This window comes from Myotis davidii, unplaced genomic scaffold (genome assembly GCF_000327345.1).
Source record: "Myotis davidii unplaced genomic scaffold, ASM32734v1 scaffold299, whole genome shotgun sequence".
Taxonomy (NCBI): Eukaryota; Metazoa; Chordata; class Mammalia; order Chiroptera; family Vespertilionidae; genus Myotis; species Myotis davidii.
The window spans coordinates 4,869,986-4,894,304 of NW_006293088.1; the positions used below are offsets into that span (position 1 = coordinate 4,869,986).

General features: G+C 43.0%; 1 protein-coding gene across 1 annotated transcript in view; it reads right to left on the reverse strand.

The window, feature by feature from the left end:
- The window catches only part of VPS13D (vacuolar protein sorting 13 homolog D (S. cerevisiae)), a 236,959-nt gene that overhangs the window by 196,119 nt on the left and 16,521 nt on the right, over positions 1-24,319 (reverse strand). The window contains 14 exon segments of the mRNA XM_006766790.2: positions 6-42; positions 1,862-1,952; positions 3,904-4,938; positions 7,455-7,606; positions 8,856-11,060; positions 14,088-14,220; positions 15,668-15,798; positions 17,175-17,345; positions 17,751-17,826; positions 18,867-18,997; positions 20,436-20,615; positions 21,367-21,550; positions 21,698-21,799; positions 23,615-23,783. Of these exon segments, the coding sequence (XP_006766853.1) occupies positions 6-42; positions 1,862-1,952; positions 3,904-4,938; positions 7,455-7,606; positions 8,856-11,060; positions 14,088-14,220; positions 15,668-15,798; positions 17,175-17,345; positions 17,751-17,826; positions 18,867-18,997; positions 20,436-20,615; positions 21,367-21,550; positions 21,698-21,799; positions 23,615-23,783 (4,797 nt within the window).

Consider the following 24,319-nt stretch of genomic DNA (forward strand, 5'->3'; position numbering starts at 1 on the left):
GAGACAGGCTCCCGATGCTGCCCTGCAAGGCCAGGTCTCCGTCTAGGGATGTGAGATTAGAACACGTTATGTACCCTGTTTTGTCTCACACCTTCAACGTGTCTGAAACAAAAACTGACACACACATGCCTCACACTTCCCACCATTTACTCAAACTACATGGCAAAAACAAATTTTTGCATCCCAACACACCCAGAAAAAATGTTTTATGCAACGTTTCAAGTAATCTCAGTGCAAAAGTCCGCAGGGGACTGAAATGACACAGCAACATCACACTTGAACATTTGCAATAGGAAAGAAATAAAACTAAATGTGTACACAATTTAAAGAGAAAAGCATTTACAACTACAGATAGGAGCATGATCCATTCTGAGAGTAGACTCCTAATTAGAACTAGTGAAATATCCTCAGTTCTATTCATTGTACTATGGATAAAAAAAATGAAAAAGGAAGTATTAGACATGTGTCAGATATTCAAGCAACCTTAAGTGGATTTTGGTATGATTTAATAAAAAATAAATAAAAACAGCATTAATGAGATAGACACTAAAGACTCCGACACTGCAGCAGGGAGGCCCCTGGAAGGTGGGCAGAAAGAAGGTTGCTGAAACTCAGGCATCTGAGCAGTGAACCTCTACTGAGTCATTCTCAACAGGGGGTGAATAGTAAAAAGAAATATGCTGAACTGTTGCTTCTGTAAAATTTTATCATCGTAATTAGCAATATAAAACTAGAGGCCCAGCGTGTGATGGCTTTTTATATATACAGATGACCAATTCAGCTCCCAATGAGTCAAAAGCACATACTAATATTTTATTCTTAATTTCCCCAAAGAAATACCCAAGCTTCTCCAATTTCAAAGAACTATCTCTGCTAGGCATCTTTTAGACACTGATTTATACCAGGCAAAAACACCTCAATTTCAGTTATTCCTCCCCCAAAAGACATTCTTGTTTTTAACCACAGGGTCAACATCTGAGCCTTGTAGTCGACCATATTTCATTACCTAGTCCTTAAGGAAGGAATAGTTTTTTATTCACTTTAGAGATCCCTACTATTTAAAATTTGATGTAGCTGATCACAGATTTTCTATAAGGATTGCAACTTACAGAGTCCCACTGGAAAGAATGCCAGGGCCCTGGCCGGGTGGTTCAGTTGGTTGGAGTGTCATCCCATACACCAAAAGGTTTCATCCCTGATCATAAGGGGGCAACCGATAGATGTTTCTCTCTCACATCAATGTCTGTCTGTCTGTCTGTCTCTCTCTCTCTCTCTCTCTCTCTCCTATCAGTAAAAACACATCCTCAGGTGAGGGTTTAAAAAAAAAAGAATGCCAGGTTTGCTACAGTATCCTCCTGCCTAAAATCATACCCCCTGTTGGTAACTCCCCCTCTTTACTGCAATAGATCGAATGAACATATGCCCCATTTTCCCAGAAACAGCCTGTTACACACCAGGTGTAATTAGCGAATAATCGTTCCCCAGATGTAATCATTAATAATGCCTCCTTTCACTCTCAAAAATGTCCCAGTTTAGACCAAAAAAAATTATATAATCACCAGACAGAGTTTGTTAAAACCACAGACACCAGGGCCCCATCCCAACCTACTAAATCAGATTCTTGAGATGGGGGCGGGAGGGGGGTAACTGTGCCAGACACCTGCATTTTTAACAAGATGAGCAGATGATTCTCATCCATAAGGAAGCATCTGAGAATCAATGTCATAAACCATGGCCAGGCCTATAAGCGCAATCAAGCCATTGATTCCACACCTTACTCAGCATGTGAGGACAATTAGATTTGTGAGCAAGATGTTCAAATTCTTACCAGATTTTGCAAGTTTGATTTTTCCCGACTTACCAATCATTTCCAGGTGTGCCACTAATTTGGACACATTTGCTTTAGCAAGCTCACTGGTGGTCTTATTCAGCACGAGAGAGAGTGAATGAACCTAAGCACACAGAAGACAAAGTTAGACAAATGTTACTAGGAGGGGGGGAGGGCGGGGAAGGGTGTCCTTTAACAGAACAACAGAACAAAGTCACGGAAGAAGCAGAAAGGTAAAACTTCAAATTGATGCCAATTTCATTTTAGCTTTCTTCAACCAGTCAAACCATAATCTAAGGACTAAGGAGAGAGCTGATAAGATAGGAACTCAAAGGGGCAATCTACAACCCAGGCTCTGCAGTGTCTTGTCTATGGCTGCTTGTCTATGCTGTCACCACCTGAACCCCCTATCTTAGCATGAATTGGGGCATCACTAAAAGAGAGACAACCAGATGTCTTATACCTCCTGGCGTAAAGTAATAGGATGCACTCAGCACCACCTAAAAAATGTTTTTACCAAAAACTCGAACCTGAATCTGATCAAGTCTCTAGAACTAACTTCCATTTCTAAAATTAGAAGATAACAGAATCAAATGGCAAATCTGAGATGTGGGACACCCTGCAGCACACTGCAGTTTCTACAAGTCAACTGCATGGGGGGAATAAAGGAGAAGGAAAACTGGCTTAATTAACAGATTTCAGAGACATGACAGCAACTGTAACATGTGAACCTTATTTGAATCTCCATTCAAAAGATTCAAATGTCCTTTTAATTCTCCTCATTTTGTAGATGAGTAAACTATGGCTCAGAAAAGCAAAGCATTCCACTGTATTGTAGACCTCAAAGGAAAGACATGAAGCTTCTTAAATCGTTCATTCCTCTACAATGCACAAGTAAATGAGCATTTTTGAGAAAATAAGGGAATACGTAGTACCAAGAAATTCTTGCTAAGGTAGTTAGATGTAACAATGCATTGTAGTTATATTTTAAAAGTCTATATTTTTCAGGAATGAAGACTGAAGTTTGTAGAGATGAAATGATACCTAGAATCTGCTTTAAATAATTCAGCAAAGAGAAAAGTAAATGTGATGATTCCCACAGGTTTTGGTACATGGGCATTCATTATACTACTAGAGGCCCGTTGCACAAAATTCATGTATGGATAGGGTCCCCAGGTCTGGCCAGCAATCAGGGCCAATAGGGGCCTTCTGGCTGCCGGCCAGGGCCTCCCTTCATTCCACGCCGTCCCCTGGTGGTCAGTGCATGTCATAGCAAGCGATCAAATTCCCGGTCTCCCGGTCAAACTCCCCAGGGGACACTTTGCATATTAGCCTTTTATATATATAGACTAGAGGCCTGTGGCACAAAGAGACTCATGCAATAGGCCTTCCTTTCCCTTGGCTGCTGGCACCGGTTTTCCTCTGGCACCTGGCACCCAGGCCTTCGCTCTGGCCGGGCTCCAGCTGGAGCCGGCCCTGCGGCCGTGAGACTTTCGCTGCTCCACCGGCCCCGGGGCTGTCAGGCTTCACTCCACCGCTTGGAGTCTACGTATGCAAATTAACCGCCATCTTTGTTAGGTTAATTTGCATACTCTCCCGACTGGCTGGTAAGTGTAGCGAAGGTATGGTCAATTTACATGCTTGTCTATTATTAGGTAAGAAGATTCTCTCTGTGATATATTTGAAAATCTTTACATTAAAAATTTTTTTAAAGTTCTTATTCTAAAAAAGTCTATTTTTGAGGGGCAGTTATAGTCCTGTTGTCTTATGAAACCAGCTACATCTGTTATCTTAATTAGATGATGGAAGATGAGAAAACTGAGGCTCAGAGGAACTAAGTAATTCCACTGAATTATACAAACCAAAGAAAGTTTTTTAAACCGTTTACTTTCCCTGCCACCAGATGGGATTTACACTCAAACCTTTTCTAAGCCATTGTCTACCCTTTTGTAACAGATACATATAGCTCCCCTGCCAATGGATCTATTTTCTAGAGTAAATGCACAATGATCGCATTTCAATAAACAAACTAAAATTCATTCTTCGAACTTCAAGGAGTGAAAGGGAGCTGACACCTTGAGATCCAGCCTGGTGTTAACTGGATCCTGAAGTTCAGGCTCTGGCAGGGCATTTGCTTCTGACTTCACGTTTTGTAGAAGGTCCTCAGGCGTAGGTACCTTCATTGCATGGTTGTCTGCAGTGGAACCAATTCCAAAAAAATCTAGTATCACGACCCAAGTTTGCAGTGTGATGAGCACATCCAAGCAGTTAAAATCAACATCAACGCTCCGGTTAATTCGGTTGTACATGGAAGAGAATTCTGGGTGTTTCTTGTCCACTAAGAATATATTGATGTGGACCAAGGAATCATCAAATTTACTCTTTCCAGCAAGCGTCTTGGGCTCGTCTACTGTTGGAGAAGGAGGTGGGGTCATGGGACAGTCCTGGTCTTGGACTTCCTTTGGCTTCTTCTTGGACGCCGAGGTAGGTCTCTGATACAGCTGGAAGACATTAGGAGCTTCTTCCATGTGGGAAGGCAGCGAGCGAGGCATGTCAGGATACTCCACATTGGATATCGAAGGGCAAGACTGAGAGAGATATTCTTTTTGTGCTAAACTTGACGGCTTAGGCGCTCCCCGAGACACCATCAGGTTCTTATATTTAGAATCTGGATTTTTCTCCAATAAGTCTTCCATCAGCAGAGAACGCAGGGCAATCTGAATGGATAAGGTCTGAGGATGGTCTTTATTGAATTCCACCTCAAAATCCTGAAACTTCAAGCTCACAAGCCCCTGGGCCCCCAAGGTCAGATCACCACTTAGCTGAACTTGAAGCTCTGATATACAAAAGTTGGCTTGAATCTGGGTAAAAGATCTGACCTCCTTCACAGACGAGGACTTCTGAGAAGAGTTAGAAAGGCTGGAGTGGCTGAACAATCCATTCTCCTTCCTTTCAAGGGAAGGTTCTCCACAGGTACTGAGGGAAGGCAGAGGAGAGTTAGGGCAAGGTGAGGAGGCGGCACTGACTGGAAACTTATTCAGGTCTTCACTATACACGAGATTGTCCAGTGTTTGTAAAACCTGCTCATACACATGCTTCGCTAACACCACCTGTATGCAAAGAAAAAAAATCAGTTATCCTGTTACCATCATTAATTGCACTCAGCTGCACTGCCCAAAAATTACCCAAGTTGCCTTTTATGGGTTTCCAAAGAAGTTATATGGCAAGAACTTTCTCTTTGTTTCTTTTCTGTCCTTAACTCTCTCTGACCCTGTCTATTCAAAGGCCTCCCCCAGTACCTCATGGAATAACCTATATACAATAAGTGTTCAATAAGTGCAACTGGTTGTAGGCCTGATCACTCTTCCTAACCACACAAGAACAACTGCAGAAACTGAAGGGAATGCTGCTACAAGTCCCTGTGGTACCACAGAAACAAGATCCACGGTTCTAAAACCACTGATCATCACCAGGCAGCATAACCACCTGTGTTTACAGCTAAACAAATAGAGAGTGCTCTTTAATAGTAATAGTAATGATCTATTACTACCTATGTTTCCTTTCTCCCTTATTTTGTTTTTAATTACAAGTTCTCATTTAAAATACTTTCAAGCAAGTTTTTTATTTACTTAAGAGCAATTTTTTAACAGAGGAATTCCAAACAGATATAAAAATGATAAAATTAGAAAGTTATCATTTTGTAACCCCTAATTAAATAATTTATCCCATCACGGTTCATCCATGTAGAATAAGCTCTTCTATGAATGAATGAACGAGAATTTTGCAATGAAGGGATGAGGTTCCTGCCACCGGAACACAATCACCAATCTTAGCATCACTGAGGGACAACCAAACATTACATGTCTCCTGACACAATGCACTATGAAGTCCACGGCACTAGCTCTGAAGTGTCTGGCCTAAACAAAACAAAACAACAAAAATTGAACCTGAATCCAGTAAAATCTGTAGAGTTAAGTTACAGTTTACAGGAAATGTGGGGGGACAAGTTAAATAACACACCAAACAAACAGCTAATCCAGAAGGTGGGACATTCTACAGGGCAACTGACCTGGTTTTCACAACAAAATAATAGCCTGGGGGGAAAAATGAGAGGGAACCTAAATTAATAGAGACCCACAAATGCAACGTGCAGACCTTGTCTGGACCCTGATTTGAACAAGCCTAAAGTGAAAAGACATTTTTGAAAAATGGATTAAAATTTAATGATGCTAAGAAATCCTCATTTATTTCACCAGACATGATAACATTATTGTAGGTGTGTCAAAAATGTATGTAGTCTGTAGAGATACATTCCAAAAATATAGATAAAAATGGCATGAGGTCTGGGATTTGCCTTAAAATCTGAGTTTTGGGTGCATAAGGTTCATTAGATATTCTACTTTTGTGTATGTTTAAAGTTTTTCATAATAAGATATTTTAAATAATAATTTAAAATCATTTATAATAAAGAATATCATCAAAAACTATAGTAAAGCAATAATAACTATAAAAATAAGTCAATATAATTCAATAGAATTAACATTATGTGCTAGATTTAAGATGAAAATGCAGAGAAAAGCTTTGGGGACAGTTCTATCACCCAAAGACTTATATTCAAGAACCACTGATATGAAAAAGTACACACCTTCTGTTAGCACTCCTGACAGACTGATGACCACTTACTGCCCAAGCTTAGGATCCACTGTCCTAAGATCCTGCCTGTCCTTGTTGTTTTATAATGTTATGCTCTTTTCTCTCATCCCTATGAAAGCAGGAAAAATTACACTTTTAAAGGAAAGGGGATGACAAATGTATGTACACACACACACACACACACACACACACACACACACACACACACATAACAAATAGAAATCCCAAAGACTTATATTCAAGAACCACTGATATGAAAAAGTACACACCTTCTGTTAGCACTCCTGACAGACTGATGACCACTTACTGCCCAAGCTTAGGATCCACTGTCCTAAGATCCTGCCTGTCCTTGTTGTTTTATAATGTTATGCTCTTTTCTCTCATCCCTATGAAAGCAGGAAAAATTACACTTTTAAAGGAAAGGGGATGACAAATGTATGTACACACACACACACACACACACACACACACACACACACACACATAAGAAATCGCCATCCAGGCCCATTTCATTTCAAAGTGGGCAAGAATAATTCTAATTCTCCCCTGAAAGGATCTGTCAACAGCTTAGATATCATCAGATTATTTTATAGGCTGGGCCAAGTATGCCAGAGTGAGACAAGAATTATGTCCTCCTGGGAAAGAGACACTGACTTTTTAAGCAATAATTTTCCTCGTTTCTGAATGGCAATGGAATTCAGGATCTGCCCTCTTCCTCTATAAAACACACCCCTTCTCCACAAGAAGACGGCTGATAAGACTGATTCCCCAGGGATAAAAGACCACACTAAAAGGACTCCATGTTGACTAGAACAAGTTATCAATACTGATATGCATTAATGATATCTCCTTGAATTTATAGATTTTCCTTCCAATACTTTATATATAGTATGAAAATATATAAACATATATATTCTAAATATAAAATAGGTGACTGTAACTGTCTGGACATGAAAATTAACAAGGTATTTACCTGAACTGGATTGACAAACTTCCCTTCGATCTTCATGATGCTAGAAGTTCCCAGGTCATCTGGACTAAGGGAGAAAGTCAGTTCAGATTCTCTCTCTATAGGGATCTTCTCCAGTTTAAATTGAATGGTGGTGTTGTTCAGGATGTGAAAGGCTGGCATAAGAGAGAGGAAATGACAGTCTGAAAACACTATTACCTACCGCGTTATCGCTAATTAAGAGCAGGATATAGGAAATAGAGCAGGAGGTCCATGATTGAACACAAACTTTGATGACTATCCCAAGATCAAAACTCAGAGCAAGCAGAGGCACAAGATCAATTTATACACAAAAAGAAACAATATTTTCATGACATGCTCCATTTGGTTGCTTCAAAATACAATGTGGTGAACATGAATCCAGGCCAGGGTTTACAATAAGCTTCTCATAGCCCTGAGCTGGCATTTTTCAAACCAACTTGCTCATCCTTACCCAGCTTGCAGACATAGGTGGATTCCTCTTAACGGGCCCAAGTCAGAATCGGGACAATACAAGGTTCTAAGTGACAGCTTGTATAACAAGCAGAGAAAGCAATCGTTGGGTAAGCATGGAAATAATCAGTGAATTAACATCTGAGAAGCACAGAGGAAGAATTCCTCAAAGGCATTATTTCTTCACCAATGAATAAAGCCAGGCTCCAGGGCTTACCTGATTTCCGAGGATGCCAAGACCAACAGATTGAACTGTTTGGTTTTAGCATATCAGATTGGGCATATTATTCCTAGAACCCTGAACCAACCCATTACAAAAGATGGCAGGACACTTTTAAAAAGAGGACATAACATCCACAGACTAAGTTTCAGATTCTTATTATGTCAATCCCTCTAGCTGCCTTGGACTACGACATTTAACTAGGAAATACCTACAGCTTAGAAATTAAAAAAGCAGATGTATTTGACCAAATTAAACAGTACTTTTCACAGAATCCACTCCTGAAACATCCCTATATATAAGTACTCACCCAATTTCAAAGGGGGCCACTTTAAAAAATTATTATTTCACCAAATATGGCATTGGATGGAAAAGCTGAAAACATATCAACCTAATATGAAGCATTCTATTAAGAGTCCAGTGTGATTTCTTAAATAGTAACTGGGGATAATTCAAAAAAAAAGGTTTTTGTTGTTGCTTTACACAAAGTATACATGAGCTGGGTTTGGAATCTGTAATAATAAACGCATAATATGCTAATTAGACCGGACGACCATCCAGAGGAAGACGGAGCTGCGAGGGAAGCCCAGGTCCCGGGTGCCAGAGAGAAGCTGGTGCAGGCAGCCAGGGGAAGGAAGACCTACTCTTGCACCAATTTCATGCGTCGGGCCTCTAGCCTTTAAATAAAATGAGACATGATTAATACTCCTCACCTTGACCTCTATGCAAAGATTCAAAGAAATCATGTCGGGTGAAATGGGCTTCCTCCTGGCTGTTGGTACTGGCAGACCCAGAGGGAGGATAAGACGCCCGGCTTATGTCAGACCCAGGACCCTCTCTGCCTGCCAACTGGGTGCAATTCAAAGAGTACAATTTGATGTCTTTGATTTCCACCTGCAGACGGTCACTTCTGGATTCATCATCTCCTGCCACAAAATTTTGGATGAATATCTGTCCCAAGTGTCCTACCAACAACTCTGGGCTCCCGGGCTTCCGAGGGATAGAAACAACTGGCGATTCAATGTTTATGTTCAAGATTAGCTTTACAGTGTCAGCATGAGAGGCAGCTGGGCTAAACCCATAGATCTCATTGTCTTCCAAGCTAAAGGATTCCCGCGTCTTCCTTGGAGTTTCGAAGAGTGACACCATCTCACTGTACTCAGCTGTCTTGGTAGCGAGCACGGTGGTGACTTTGGTGGCTGCGCTTTTCAGCATACTTCGAAAATTCTCCTCCAGTTCATCCATGGACAACGTCAACTCCTTCAAAAATTTAGCAGAGTGGTTATAATGCAGGGAAGCCATCTTGAGGTTGAGAAAACATTCCTGCTTCCATTTCTCCACAAATGTGAAACTCAACGCTTCATGGAGGGTTGCCTCTTCCATTCTGACAAATACAGATTCAAAGTAACTGATGTCGCTGACGATATTTTCATAGCCCATGGAATTCCCGATACTGACAACATATTGGTTCTTAATATTATCTTGTGTCAAATCCATAAGCTGCAAACAACCGAGAGAACCATTCATGTCAAACATGCTCCCCATTGAGACGTTGACTTTGGTGCCACCTATACTAGCAGTCGCAATTTTTCTGCCATATTTCTCTCCATTCGCCATTCCCACTGTCCGGAGGAGCAGTAAGTTAAGTCGGTGGATCTCCACTGCAACCTCGGTGTTTTGTTCATATGTAGCTTGGTAAGTTTCTTCTTCCCTAAAGCTTCTTTCAAAGTCAGTCAGTAAAGGTTGGGGACTCAAATCATCCTTTTCCTTGGGAAAGGATTTTTGAAGAAAACCAATCAGCTCCACAATTGTCTCTGGATTTAGAATAATATCCAAATTATTTACCTGCAATGAAATCACCTGGAGAGTGCTATCCAAATTCATTGATGGGCACTCTGAACTCACAAACTGATACTCCAATTTAATGAGGGACTCCTGTTCTTTGGTGAGAACTCTGTCAAGTGAGACACTAGCCGCTGACGGGTCGCTCCCAGTGACAACATTAGTGAAGGGGGCCACATTGGATCCAGAGACAGGAGACTGGGACCTGCTAGCCCGGAGGCTTCCTGTTGGGATATCAAAGCTCAAGTTCTTGTGTGACGCCATCAAAAGGTCAAAATCTGCACCATATGTCTGCATGGTGTCCACCAGGAGCAAACCATGAACAGTTAGGGAGACTTCGGCATCATAAGGCCTCTTCACAAAGTGAGCGTTGGTCCCAAACACCTTGAGCACGGAAATGTACTGGCCGTTGCTCTCCACACCAAGCTGCATACAGTTCACTTTAAACTCGGCCAGGAGGAGCTGTGACTCCACCAGAACCTCCCGGGTGTGCTGCTCCAACATCACGATGCTCTGGGTTAAATTCATGACAGAGTCTTGCAAAGTTCCCCGCTGACCCTCCTGGGGGAAAATCTTCTCTTTGATCTGAGAGTCAGAAGTCTTCATTTCTGGCATGGTGAGGAGAGCGAAGCAATTCTTTAGGGCGGATATTTTATCTTCATTGATGTGGATCTTTAAGTCAGGCAGGTTACCTGAGAGCACGGCTCCGGGGTACTTGGGATCTGAAGTATAAATCAATCGGCGTTCTAACTGTAGGTGAACATTGAATTTCTCGACCACGTGGGTTGGCCCCACATCGATATCCTGGACATGCTTCCAATTGTCCTTCACTCGCCCCACCATGATCTGGAGGTCCATAAACGACAGGGAGTACCTCTCATACATCTTTGTGCTCAACAGATGTGCTTGGAGCTGCTCTTCGCTGATAGAAAATGGAGGTGTTTTCTCCTCGTTGCTGCTGCTCGTCTCAGGGGGTGGGGTGTTAGGAGGTGTGGCAAGAGGGGTCATATACTCATCATCACTAAACTGATTCTCTTCAGAGGCTGACTCATCCACACTCTTCCTCTCAGAGTCATCTGCAGGTAAAAAAGAGAGGATTCAAAGTCTATGTCTGCTCTTGCCTTCTTTTCTTTAAGGTAATGATCAAGAGAAGTAGAGAATCAACCAACCCCAATTTAATAAAAATAAATGGACAAAAACTTGAAGCTGATATTCTGTATTTACCATTTTTCTCAGTGTGAACTTACCTATTATTTGGAAATCAAAACGCAAAGAGCAAGTATATAAACATGAGAAAACATAGAGACCTGCTGTATACATAGGGACACATATCGGGGTGCACAAACCAGCAAGCTGCTACCCCAAACTGTGTCCCCACCATGAGCTGCACTGCCCTGAGCTGCTATCTCCAACCCTTTTTACATCACTCTCCACAAGTCTTTGCTTTTTCCTGTTTTTGTCTGTGTGCTCATTTTGTTCCCCCCGCTAGAATGTTCCAAAAGAACAGAGGCCTCATCTGTCTTACTCAACACAGTATCCCAGCACCTAGATCAGTGCTGCGCAATCAGCGATTTCTCAATATTTCATGTTCTAGCCCCAGTGTTCACATTCTCTTGTACAGCCGAGCAGAGTTAAGACAATTACAAAAACACACCACTGGGGCCCTGGCCAGTTACTCAGTGGTTAGAATGTTGGCCCGAGGAACAAAGGGTCAGGGGTTTGATTCCCAGTCAAGGGCACATATCTCAGTTGCAGGTTCCTCAGCCCTGATAGGAATGCATGCGGGAGGCAACCAATCGATGTGTCCCTCTCACGCCAATGTTTCTCTCTCCTTCCCCCTCCTCCCTCCCTTCAACTCTCTCCAGAAATCAATGGAAAAAATGTCCAGGGGTGAGCATTTAAAAAGAAAAAAACCACTGGGTTTGCTCACCTAATTTCCTTAATCTCTCCTATGCCATGAATCCTCTCTTTCTTCCCTCCCATCTCAAGATAAAAATGACTATATTGGGGATTTTATAATAGCATGAAATTACCTTCCAGGAGTCTCTCTTTATTTTTTATTTATTTACTTGAGGCCCAGTGCATGAAATTCATGCACTCGGGGGGTGGGGGGGTGCCCCTCAACCCAGCCTGTGCCCTCTCGCAGTCTGGGAGCCCTCGGGGGATGTCTGACTACCACAAAGGCGGAAGAGGCTCCCACCACTGCTGCTGCGCTCACTAGCTGTGAGCCTGGCTTCTGGCTGAGCAGCACTCCCCCTGTGGAAGCCCACTGACCACCAGGGGCAGCTCCTGCATTGAGCATCTGACCCCTGGTGGTCAGTGCACGTCATAGCGACCCATCGTTCTGCCGTTCAGTCAATTTGCATGTTAGCCTTTTATTATATAGGATTTTTAAGTCTCACCCAAGGATATGATTTTACTGATTTTAGAAAGAGAGGGAGGGAGGAAGAAAGAGGAAAGAAACATCAATGTGAGAGAGAAACCTCAATTGGTTGCCTCCCTTAGACACCCCAACCAGGGATCGAACCCACACCTGGGTATGTGCCCTAATTGGGAATTGAACCCTCGACCTTTCAGTGTACAGGACAATGTTCCAACCAACTGAACTACACCAGCCAGGGCCAGTAATCTCTTTTTATATATGTCCCAAATATCCCTAAGTAGATTAAATCTCTATTCCTAAAATTAAATGCTGAGAAATAATGTTCATTAAAATATAAAATGTTACATAAGAAATACAAATAAAAATCACAATGAAAAAAATAAATTTTAAAAAGGCCTGGCCGGCATGGCTCAGTGGTTGAACATCAACCTATGAACCAGGAGGTCACAGTTCGATTCCCAGTCAGGACACATGCCCTGGTTGTGGGCTCCACCCCCAGTGTGGGGTGTGCAGGAGGCAGCCAATCAATGATTCTCTCTCATCATTGATGTTTCTATCTCTCTCTTCCTCTCCCTTCCTCTCTGAAATCAATAAAATATATATATATTTAAAAAAACACAATGAGATACTATGTCACACCCATATAAATGGCTATAATCCAAAAGACAGATAATAACAAGTGTTGGCGAGGATGTAGAGAAACTGGAGCCCTCAAAACACTGCTAGTAAGAGAGTGAAACAGTGCAGCCATTTTAGGAAACAATTTGGCAACAGTCACCATATGACCCAGCAATTCCATACTGAAATATACCCAAGAGACTGAAAACAATGTCTACACAAAAGTCCACCCATAAACGTTCACAGCAGCATTATTCATAATAGCCACAAGTGGAAACAACACAAATGTCCATCATACAAGGAATATTATTCAGCCATTAAGTGGAAATGAAGTACTTATGCATGATACAATGTGGATAAATCCTGAAAACACTACGCTAAGTGAAAGAAGCCAGACATAAAAAGCCACCTATTGCATAATTCCGTTCTTATAAACTGTTCAGAACAGGCACACTCCCTGACTCTCAGGAGCATACCCATGCCCGCCCCCATTTCTTTCCCCAAAGACATGCACCTCCTAAATGCTAAGGGACCCCATAAGGCTTGCAACCAGGGCAGCAAAGGGCAGCGGCAGTTCATCCCAGGCAAACCCCCTGAGCCTGTCCCCAAAGCCCCCTTTTCTCTGGACTTCTTAGTGAGCCAGAGCAGACCAGCCTAGACTCATTTCCCCAGCCCTTCCTTGTCCCCAGCTTTAATAAACATCCTCTAAAATTCAAAACCATTCCAGCCCCCCCCCCCCCCTCTCCCCGCTGCCGCCTCTTCTTCAGAACAGGGAAATCCACAGAGATAGAAAGATTAGTAGTTGGCAGGGCCTGGGAGAGGGGGTGATGGAGAGTGACTGCTAATGGGTTTAAAATTTCTTCTTGGGATGAAAATGTTCTGGAATTAGGTAACAGTGACAGACGCACAATTCTAGCAATATGCCAAAAACGAATGAATTATACATATTAAAATATATCTCAATAAAGCTGTTATTTTTAAAGTAACAAATGAACTTTGGAGTTTTAAAATGTTAATAAACCTTTTTTTAAGCTTTACTTGGTTAAGCATAGACAGATTAACCTACCAAGTTATGTTTTCAGTACTCCCATTCGTACTATACCTTGGGTGTTTGTCAGTAGCATTCTTCCTAGATCCACAACAACTAACACAGGATTCTTGAATTTGAAATCATCAGGAAATATCACTTGAGGGGCAGAAATATCTAGTCGTACAGTCCACCGTTTACTGTCCTCCTGTAAAAATAAAATAAACTACAATTAAATAACTTTTAACTACATTGCTGAAACTGAACAGCTTTATAAGTCAGGGCCCAAGCCTTTCTTTAATTGTGATGACTGATGGCTTAAGAAAGATCTTGTTCCTAAATCTATATAACTTAGTACTATGAAGTATTGCAGAAATGATGGAACTAAACATAGAAATCCAAATATTTTTATTTATTCACTAGAGGCCCAGTGCACATGCACGGGTTGGGTCCCTCCGCCTGGCCTGTGGGGATCAGGCTGACACTGGCTCTCCAACATCCCCTGAGGGGTCCTGGATTGCAAGAGGGTGCAGGCCAGGCCAAGGGACCCCACCAGTGCACGATCGGGGCTGGAGAGGGACCTTAGGAGGGCTCCAGGGCGTGTCTGGCCCACGTCACCCAGTCCCAATCGGCTGGACCCCAGCAGCAAGCTAACCTAACAGTCGGAGCGTCTTCCCCCTTGTGATCAGTGCACATCATAGCAACTGGTCGAATGGTCAAACGGTCGACACTTAGCATATTAGGTTTTTATTATATAGGACAGCCGGTAGTAACTATGGACTTTAAAGCCAGAGTACATTAATGAAAAACATAAGGTTTAACATTTGAAACATATTTTAAAAAAACAGAACTCATGAATTTGTCACCTCTTCTTCCCTGCAACTAAAACGGTCTCAATTACACGTATGTAATAAAAGCTAATGTGTATGTTATCAAAAAGAAGTCCTTGTCTAAGAAAATAGGACACTAACTGTAATTTGTGTTGAAGCACACACACAGAAACAGAAAACAGTGCTGACTTTCCATCCCACACTATGCACAGGCTCTGAAACCTTTTACTTAGAACAGTCCTGCCATCTTACACCCCAACACGCTCTACACTGTCCAAAAGAAGCCACACTCTAACTGCGCCATCTACTGCCTCATCTCGGCAGTGCACCTCCATGCTAGCGTTAGGAAACTGAGTTTGGCTGGACTGATGTTTTTTGGCTCTCACTGGCTATGACATCCTTGCATCAGCTGGTCACTTAGCATCACAAAGTGACCATCATATCCTGGAGTGGAAACTGAGGGGTAAATCTGGTTATTTTTCTTCTGGTAACAGTAAATGAAAAGGGGGTACTCTTAAGTGAAACATTTTTATAAAATATCAGGTCTAGAAAATGGAACAAAGATGAGTCTTGAGAATGTTCCAAATTTGGTACAAGGAAGAAACATGATCTGATCACAAACATACATTTTGATTTTTGATTTTTTAATTCACTAAACTCTGACTGTAAAAGACCTAAGATTTTTTTTTTTTGCTAGCTGATAAGGATTTCATAGTTTCATTGTATTGATACTACCATGCTTATCCAAAACAGGTAAAGAACTTGACAGAGCGCACACCTGCCCCTTCCCCAGCCCCGCAAGAGTGTTTACATATAGCCACTTACAATGAAGTCACCCACTAGCAGACGATCGAGAGTTTGACGGATTTCTGCCTTGGTCTGCATCTTCAGTTTGTTGTACTGCCTTCGGGCAGCTTCAGCCACTCTCAACTCAAGTTCAGACTGATAACCAAAGCCTGCAAGATTGGAAACAGACAGGAGAATAAGACTCTTCAAATGGCGTGGTGGACGAAAGCGCTGCGACATCTGTTCTCACCAAGAATTTCCACCAAAACTAAAAAACAGTCTATGACAACAGCTCCTTCCTCCAGCCTGGCCTGGCACTATATAGGGCAGCTGTGGGCAAACTACGGCCTGCGGGCCGGATCCGGCCCGTTTGAAATGAATAAAACTAAAAAAAAAAAAAAAGACCGTACCCTTTTATGTAATGATGTTTACTTTGAATTTATATTAGTTCACACAAACATTCCATCCATGCTTTTGTTCCGGCCCTCCGCTCCAGTTTAAGAACCCATTATGGCCCTCGAGTCAAAAAGTTTGCCCACCCCTGATATAGGGTAACAGGAGCGAAGCACAGATGGGTGAGGGACAACCCGAAGGAGAAAGGCAGGCAAGGTACATCAGGTGCTAGAATTTCTTGAATTATTGTCTAAAAGAGTCCAAACTATTTTATTTCAAAACTTTAAAAGCCTGACATTATGTTGAAAGAGGAAATGGGCCCTAGCCAGTTTTGTTCAGTGGATAGCGCGTCAGCCTGCAAACTGAGGGTCCTGGGTCCAATTCCGGTCAAGGGCACATGCCCAGGTTGCAGGCTCGATCCCCAGTAGGGGATGTGCAGGAGACAGCCAATGATTCTCTATCATCGTTGACATTTCTCTCTCTCTCCCTCTCCCTTCCTCTTTGAAATCAATAAAAATATATTGTTTTTTTAAAAAAGAAAGAAGACATGGAATTTAGAGGGAAATGCCTTCTATATTCTATCAGTGAAGGAGCAATGAAGCCAAGACATGTATGGCTAGTATTTACATGAAAAGAATTCAAAAAGAAACCAAAAACTAAAACAGCTTCATTAATTATTATAAGAGGGAGGGAGAGGATACATTCAGCCAAGTAATATTGTTTTACCAATTTCCCTTCAACAAAAGTACCTTTTCTGCACCTACTGCAGAAAACAAAGGAAGACATGAAGGCAGTGACGTGGGAGAGGGCAATGATGAACTTTGCAGCATTTAATGCTGCACCAAGCACGCAAAACAGACACTGATCCTGTCTGCCACCTAGAAGGAAATTCGTGGACATGCCTCCTAAATTCAAGTGATCTAAGATATCCTGGGTAGCCAAGGAAACCGCCATCCGAATGGAATGGGAAGTATTAAAAAATGTTTGCTAAATAGAGGCAAAGAAAAAGAAAATATTTAAGGATATTGATTTAAGGCCTTTTCTACCACTACAGGCCACCTGAATGTGCAATAAGCCTTGTCCAGAGCGCCAGAAATGACAGGAAAGATGTCTTGAGAAAGGAACATTAGAGCAAACAAACAAAAGAGTTAACCTGAGGTATGAACCTTTCCCTTGTAGAAAAAGTCAGCTACTTTTTTAATAGCCTGGGGATTATAGACGATGTTCAAGGGCCTGGTGCTGACGTTCAGCCGCCGCTCGAAATGGCTGTGCGCTGGGTTTCTTTCGTACAGCATCTCAAACACTGGGGCCTCTGAGTCTGCAGCTGGAGGAAAGAACCAGAGTGAGAAAACGGAACACGGCAAAATCAGCCACCCGATGCTTAACAGACCCAGGAGGCATTCGGAAAAAAAAAGACACCTCCTAAATTATTTTCCAATTAGTTCACACTTACACATTTTATAACCCTTAATAAGGATTGACCCTTAATTATGAGAAGACTCCTCAAGAAAGGTGGTTGCATTTGCTCTCATTATGGAAACCAAGAACCCTAAAGACCTGGGAGGCTGCCCCAGGGAGCACCAGGCTGCCTCCAAGTCAAACAGGGCTCCACACAGCAAAGCACAGGCCACACAACAGGACACGCCCCCTCTTTTACGGGTAACCAAGACTACTGATCTGGAATCATCGTATTTTCCAGGATTAGTTTTAAGAACATATTACAAATTACCAGGGTAGTGATCACTTCTGTCTGCAGATGTTGTTTGGAGACCAAAAGACTGTGAAACTCTGCCAACTTCTTTTTGCTATTAACACACACAAAATGCATAAATGTCAGCGAGAGAGGGCACACATGCTTTGGCATCGCTCTCACCGAGCACAATCAAATCAAAACTCATCTGACATCAGATCACAGATGACTTGCAGAACGATCCCTCTAGTGTGTGCCTTTTTCCCAACCTAGTGAAAACACATATTTTCTTCTGCATTGACAATGCTACTTGGCATTCTGAGCATTTAATGAATGATTGCTAAATAAGGAATACTAACCGTGTAAGCTGTTCAAACTCTCACTCTGCACTCCCACTCTCTCCACAAGTCCACACACTCCCCGACAAAAAATATCATGGGCAGAGTAAGTGGCTAAATTTATTCAATTATTCTGACCATATCTTGGACAATTTGTTAAGACTGAAGATCTAACTAATAAATAATATTCTATGTAAAAATTAGCATATATAGGGAAATTGAGGTGGTTTTTCTTGGAACTCTAAAAAATAATAGGTCCTATCAAGTGACTAAGAGTCAGGATGCTTACAAAGGTCTGTCACACACAGAGGAAACTCACACATTAACCCTGAAATGCAGAAAACAGCGGTGCTAATGGCATTTTCTTCCAAATCAGAGCAAACTATTCCATGTTTGCTACAACACAGGGGAGGAAGAGGGCCTTGCCATAAATCCCACCAACATTTGCTCTCTAACAAATGTTAAAAACTTATCTAGCCCTAGCCAGAGTGCTCAATGTTTAGAGCTTCAGCCCGCACACCAAAGGATCTCGGGTTCAACTCCCAGTCAAGGGCACGTACCTGGGTTGCAGGTTTGATGCCCAGTCCCAGTCAGGGTACATGTGGGAGACAGGCAATCAATATCTCTCACATAGATGTTTCTCTCTCTCTCTCTCTTAGATAAATAAAAATAAATAAATAACTTATCTAAATCCAGATTGTCTTTAATTGGCCATCTGTCTCAAGATGATCAAATGTCAAAGTGAATCAAGTTACTATTAACTACTGCTTGCCTAAAACAGACCCAGATGGACTCGCCATCCCACCGCTGTACGTACTGGATTAGGGAAGACCAGAAGAGGAAACATCGTTCCTTCTGTGGCCAGGTCTCGAAGAAACAGGCCACCCAACCGGACTAGAAGCAAGGAAGAATTTCTTCGAGGAAGGGATTCTGCCAAAAGCTTTACATCTATAAAAAAATAAATATAAGAGTTGATACTACGCCATGACAGCCTAAAGTGTTTTATAAGCATTAGGTATAATATCTTACAGAGGGCTATTAGATATCATGAACTATTTTGCCTTGAAATCGGAAAAAAAAAAACCCTATTTGTTTATCTATGCATCTATGTGTATAAATCCACCTATACAAATATATAAGGAATATCAGACACTTCATAGCAGAACAAATTTTAAATAGAGCACTTTACAATTAAATTCAAGCAATCGGCTAGTCCAGTGGTTCTCAACCTTCCTAATGCCACGACCCTTTAATACAGTTCCTCATGTTGTGGTGACGCCTAACCATAAAATTATTTTCGTTGCTACTTCATAACTATAATTTTGCTACTGTTATGAATCGTAATGTAAATATCTGATATGCAGGATGTATTTTCATTGTTACAATTGAATATAATTAAAGCATAGCGATTAATCACAAAAACAATATGTAATTATATATATGTTTTCCGATGGTCTTAGGTGACCCCTGTGAAAGGGTTGCGACCCACAGGTTGAGAACCGCTGGGCTAGTCCATATTACATTTATAAAATCCTGACTCTCAAGATTATAAAGTCAAACAAACTGGCTCTTATTTTGGGAGGGGGTGGGGGGGGGGTCATGGGGTCATTTGCCTCTAAGTTATACTAGAAACTTCAGGTAAGTGACTATTTTATGAAATGAAATATTTGTGAGATGTAAAAACCAACCTCTGTATTTATTTATACAACTATAATTCAAAGTCACAAGAAGTCAAACACAGCTGATCTTCATCATTGGCCAATTCTGTATTTGCGAGTGTGTCTATTCACTAAAATGTATTTGTCGCCCCCAAACCAATGCTCATGGTGCTTTTGAGGACATGGGCAGGGCAGCAAAAAATGTGTGTTCCCAGCTGAGACTGAACAAAGCACGCTCTGCCTTCTTGTTCCAGCTCTCACACTATACACTGTGCCCTTCTCAGGGTCCATTAAGTGCCAGGTTTTTTTGCCTTTTCCTGCTTTTTGTTGATTTCACTGCTCACAATGGCCCCCACACATAGTGCTGAAGTGCTGTCTAGTGTCCCTGAGCGCAAAAAGGCTGTGGTGTGTCTTACAGAGAAAAATCTCTGTTAGATAAGCTTCACTCAGGCAGGCGTTATACTACTGTTGGCTGTGAGTTCAGCATTAATGAATCAACAGTATATATTAGATAAGGTGTCTTTAAACGCATCACAGGTAAGACAAGGTTCTGTACTGATCGGTCAATGGGTGTTACAGCCAGAGGCTCCCAGGCACCTAACTGTGTGCTTCCCGCTGGGGACAATGATCGAGGTGACTTTCCAGAACGTAACTACTCAAATAATGAGATTCGCGTGGACACGGGCACCCTGAGAGATGAACACCAGCCGGGGGTTCTGGGGCAGTACCTGAAAACTCAAGCTGCATGAAAGCACTTTCCTGGGTCTGAGGAGTGCCTGGCTCCTGGTGCGACAGAGTCACGGTGCCCCGCTGCAACTGCAAGTTCAGCTTGGCGAAGACGTGGTCCCGCCTGGTGTACGTGTTCATGCAGGAGGCGTCCGCAGCGGGGTCAAAAAAGTCCTCGGTGCCTGCCCACGAGGAAGAAACGACGTTAAGAAAATACATGGGAAAACTTCCGAAGCAAAACCAGGCACACTGGTCAGTCATGATGACATTGTGTATCCACTGTCCCTGTCTTTGGAAAGAACTCCAGAGTTGTGGGTGACTGTTTTTCTTCACTAATTTAAAACGACCCAACTGCTTCATCAGGGCTCTAACTTATTCCCAACCAGGAGGGCGTTCAGGTTCACAGGCAAGTACAGGAGAAAGCCGTGCTGCCCAACATAGTGAAACATTCTCCACCTGCACTGTCCAGGGCCGTGGGCACACCTGGCACGTGTGGCTAATGTGGCTAGTGTGACTGAGAAAGCCAATGTTTTGTTTTATTTAATTTTAATTAATTAGAGTTTAAAAGGTCATATGTGGCTATGGAAACCATACTGGGCGTTGTGGGTCTGAAGAGTGGCTCTGGACTGGGATTGGAGCGTCAGTTTAAAATTTCTGAACTTGCTCACATTTAGTTCTCTTACCATCCCTGTCACTAAGATCTACCTGACAAGGTGCTAATATTCAAATTTAGTAGCAGAGTTGCAAATGAAGTGCCTCCCAAAACTGCCTCGCTCTGCCTCTATGAACATGAGACAAAAACAGTTTTACAAATCTCTTCTTTTTGTTTGCTTGAAAATATCATGGATTGTTTCAAAAGTAGCAGACAAATTATTATGAACCCACCATCTCCTTCACCGCCACCCAGGGGCTAAGGGGAAGGAGCCGCCTTACCCAGGATCTCTTCAGGAGTCCACTGCTCATGCTGCTCTGCTGACAGTCCCTCGACTGGCTTCCCAGACCAGCCACCCCAGCCAGGAAACCAGGACTGAAGGTACTGCAGCATCCCACTGCCCGCACCGCTGCCTGGGTCTCCAGGACAGTCTCCTGGAGAATCAAACTGAGGCTCTCGCAGGCTCTGTGCCAATCAACAATGAGCAACATGAGGACCCACAGACAGAACCAGCTGTGGCTGCCCACCCCTCGCCCCCAAGGATAAGCACACACAAGGGGAAGCGCTCAGAGTGCTGGGGCTGAGCACGTCTCCTCACAGAGGGCTCCTTACCTCTGCCAGCTCCTCTTGCTTGTGAAATCGTTCGTGCACCAGCTCACGCAAAATCTTCAATTCCTCAAAGCTCTGTTCCTCTTCAATCCGACACATTTCCTCCTGTTGGGGTGAAAACAAAAACAAACAAACTGAACAGGTGTTATAGCTCCAGAGAACTGGACACTCTCGCACACCACTCACTGCAAGGACTGTGATGGAACCTCTCCGGTCCCCAACATCTCCACTGAAGGCCAGGAAACAGTGACGACAAATAGCTAGGTCGATGGTTGCTATGCTTCCGGTTTAAACATCTCTTCCACATAACCCTAACCGTACTTGGTCCCTGAGACCAACAGTAACTACAGAGGAAGGTGACTAGTTATTCTTCTTCCCACTTCAATGAGGAAACTCAGGATCACGTTTACACAGGAAGTGTGCAGGCCTCTAGCTCCTTTGTTTCACATGTCCATTTGCAAGGAAGTAGGCATTTAAATTTGTTTCATGCTAGTTAGGAAAGACCAAGAGCAGCCAGCTACATGCAAATATGCAAAAGACAGAATTCGCTGTCCTAAACTGTTCTTATACCCTAACATTAGGAAAAGGAAATTATGTGTGTTGCACATAATTTACAACAAAAAAATGTCTGGTTGACCCCATCATTTCCAGAAGTTTCCCATGTCAGTAACCAGGCCTGACACTGGTGAAAAAGTGAGTAGGTCATGCCTCAGGGTGCCAGCAGGAGAGGTGAGAACGCCTAGGGATTCGGTACTGAGTGGTTGCCACACCGTGGGATGCTCTCATGGGAGGAATGTTTGTGCCCCGCTCAGTTCAAATGCTGAAGCTTTAACCTCCAATGTTATGGGATTTGGAGATAGGACCTTGGAAAGTAATTAGGTTGGATGAGGTCGTGAGGGTGGGATTTCATGATGGGATTAGTGCCCTTCTAAGAGAAAGGGGACAGATTTCTCCCTCCACCAAGAAAAGGCCATGTGCACACACAGTAAGAAGGCAGCCAGGAGGAGGAATCTCACCAGAACCCGGCCAAGCTGACACACCTGGATCCTGAACTTCCCAGCCTCCAGACTGGGAGAAATAAATGGCTGGTTTTTTAAGTCCAGGCTATAGCATTTTGTTAGAGCAGCCTGAGTAAAGACAGGTGCTAAAGGGAAAGTAAGATTCCTTTTTGCTTGGAAGGGTTTACTAAAGAAAGTTAATTAAGAGATAACACCTGAGAAGAAATATTAGAAACAGTCTAAATCGCTTTGCAAAAATTGATGCTCACAAAACGGAAACAAATCCAGGAGCCAAGCAATCAGCAATCCCCACTCCCTCTCCTAGGAGAAGAGGAGAGGTACTAGAGCAGGCTGGGATCCAGGCCAGCACTCCAGGCCTGATGGTTCTAAGAGGCTCTAACCCTACAATTAGCAAGAAAAACTGACCTTCACCACCTACTTCATCCCCTCTGCCCAGCTTCTACCTCAAAACCTCAAGCAAATCAATTGGGCTTAGGGAAAGTTTAGGCCAAAGCCTACAGACATGAGCTATAGACGCAGAGAACAAAATCAGTGACGAGGAATGGGCTTTGAGGAGAGACAGGTGACTAGCTGAAGAGTCTCTGTGAGCCCTGCACAGAGCACAAGGGAGAAGGGGATGGGCGTGGGGAGGGGGCAGGAAGGCGCGGCTGGACCACAGCCTCTTTACCTCCTTACAGCCCGTGGCCCGCTCTCCTCAAGCAGCAGGTGTAGGACGCTTCTGGTCGAGGCGAGGCCATGGCCTTCCAACAAGCTCTCACCCTAGTAAGACCCACTCTATCCCGTGAAATGCAATTCTGTAGCAAGGGACTTGATTCCTTCAGAGATTCCATTTTCGTCAGCCTTTGAGAGAACAGCATTCTTACCCTCTGATGACAAGAAACACAAGGCAACAGCTGCTCACCGTGTCGTCTGCGGACAGCAGGCCTCCTTTCAGTTTGCTGAAGTACTTGTCGGTGTAGGACACGGCGTCGCGGGCGCGGCACAACAGGAAGTCCCAGGTGCAGCGCTTCCTCTGCTCTCTGATCTCGTGCAGGTTAGCATTCAGGGCAAAGTACCACCATTCTCGGCAGCTGAAATATTTCGTAGCAACGTCATTACTTCTTACCTTGAAAGCACCTCAAATGCTGTCCACCCGGGCAGCCCACAGAACACCACTCCTATTCTAAGACAACTTTTCTCTTGTCAGCCGTCATTTTTTGCTGCAAACTCATTTTAAAATATTGGGCTGAACTCAACATGGGGGGAAAGCAAATCTACATCCTATAAGAATAACATTTCCCTCAATTGGTTTGAAGGACCATGTCAGTCCCCTCCACCGACAGTCAAGTGGTGACTGGAAGGTAAATGCCATCATAAGATAATTACCACGGATTTGACTACTGACGATTTTAAGTGGAATACTTCAGAAAAAACATGGGAATGCACAGGATCTAAGAGAATGTTAACATACTGGATTGGCCCAGTTTATCCCTGCAGCATGAACAAATTTCTTTTCGCTATAGAAGTTAGAAAGTGCACTATGTAAGTGTCGACCAAACAACCTGGGAGAAAAGACATAGGGAAGCAGATTCAAAGAGTCAGGTCCCATCCGAGCAACCCCAGTCCA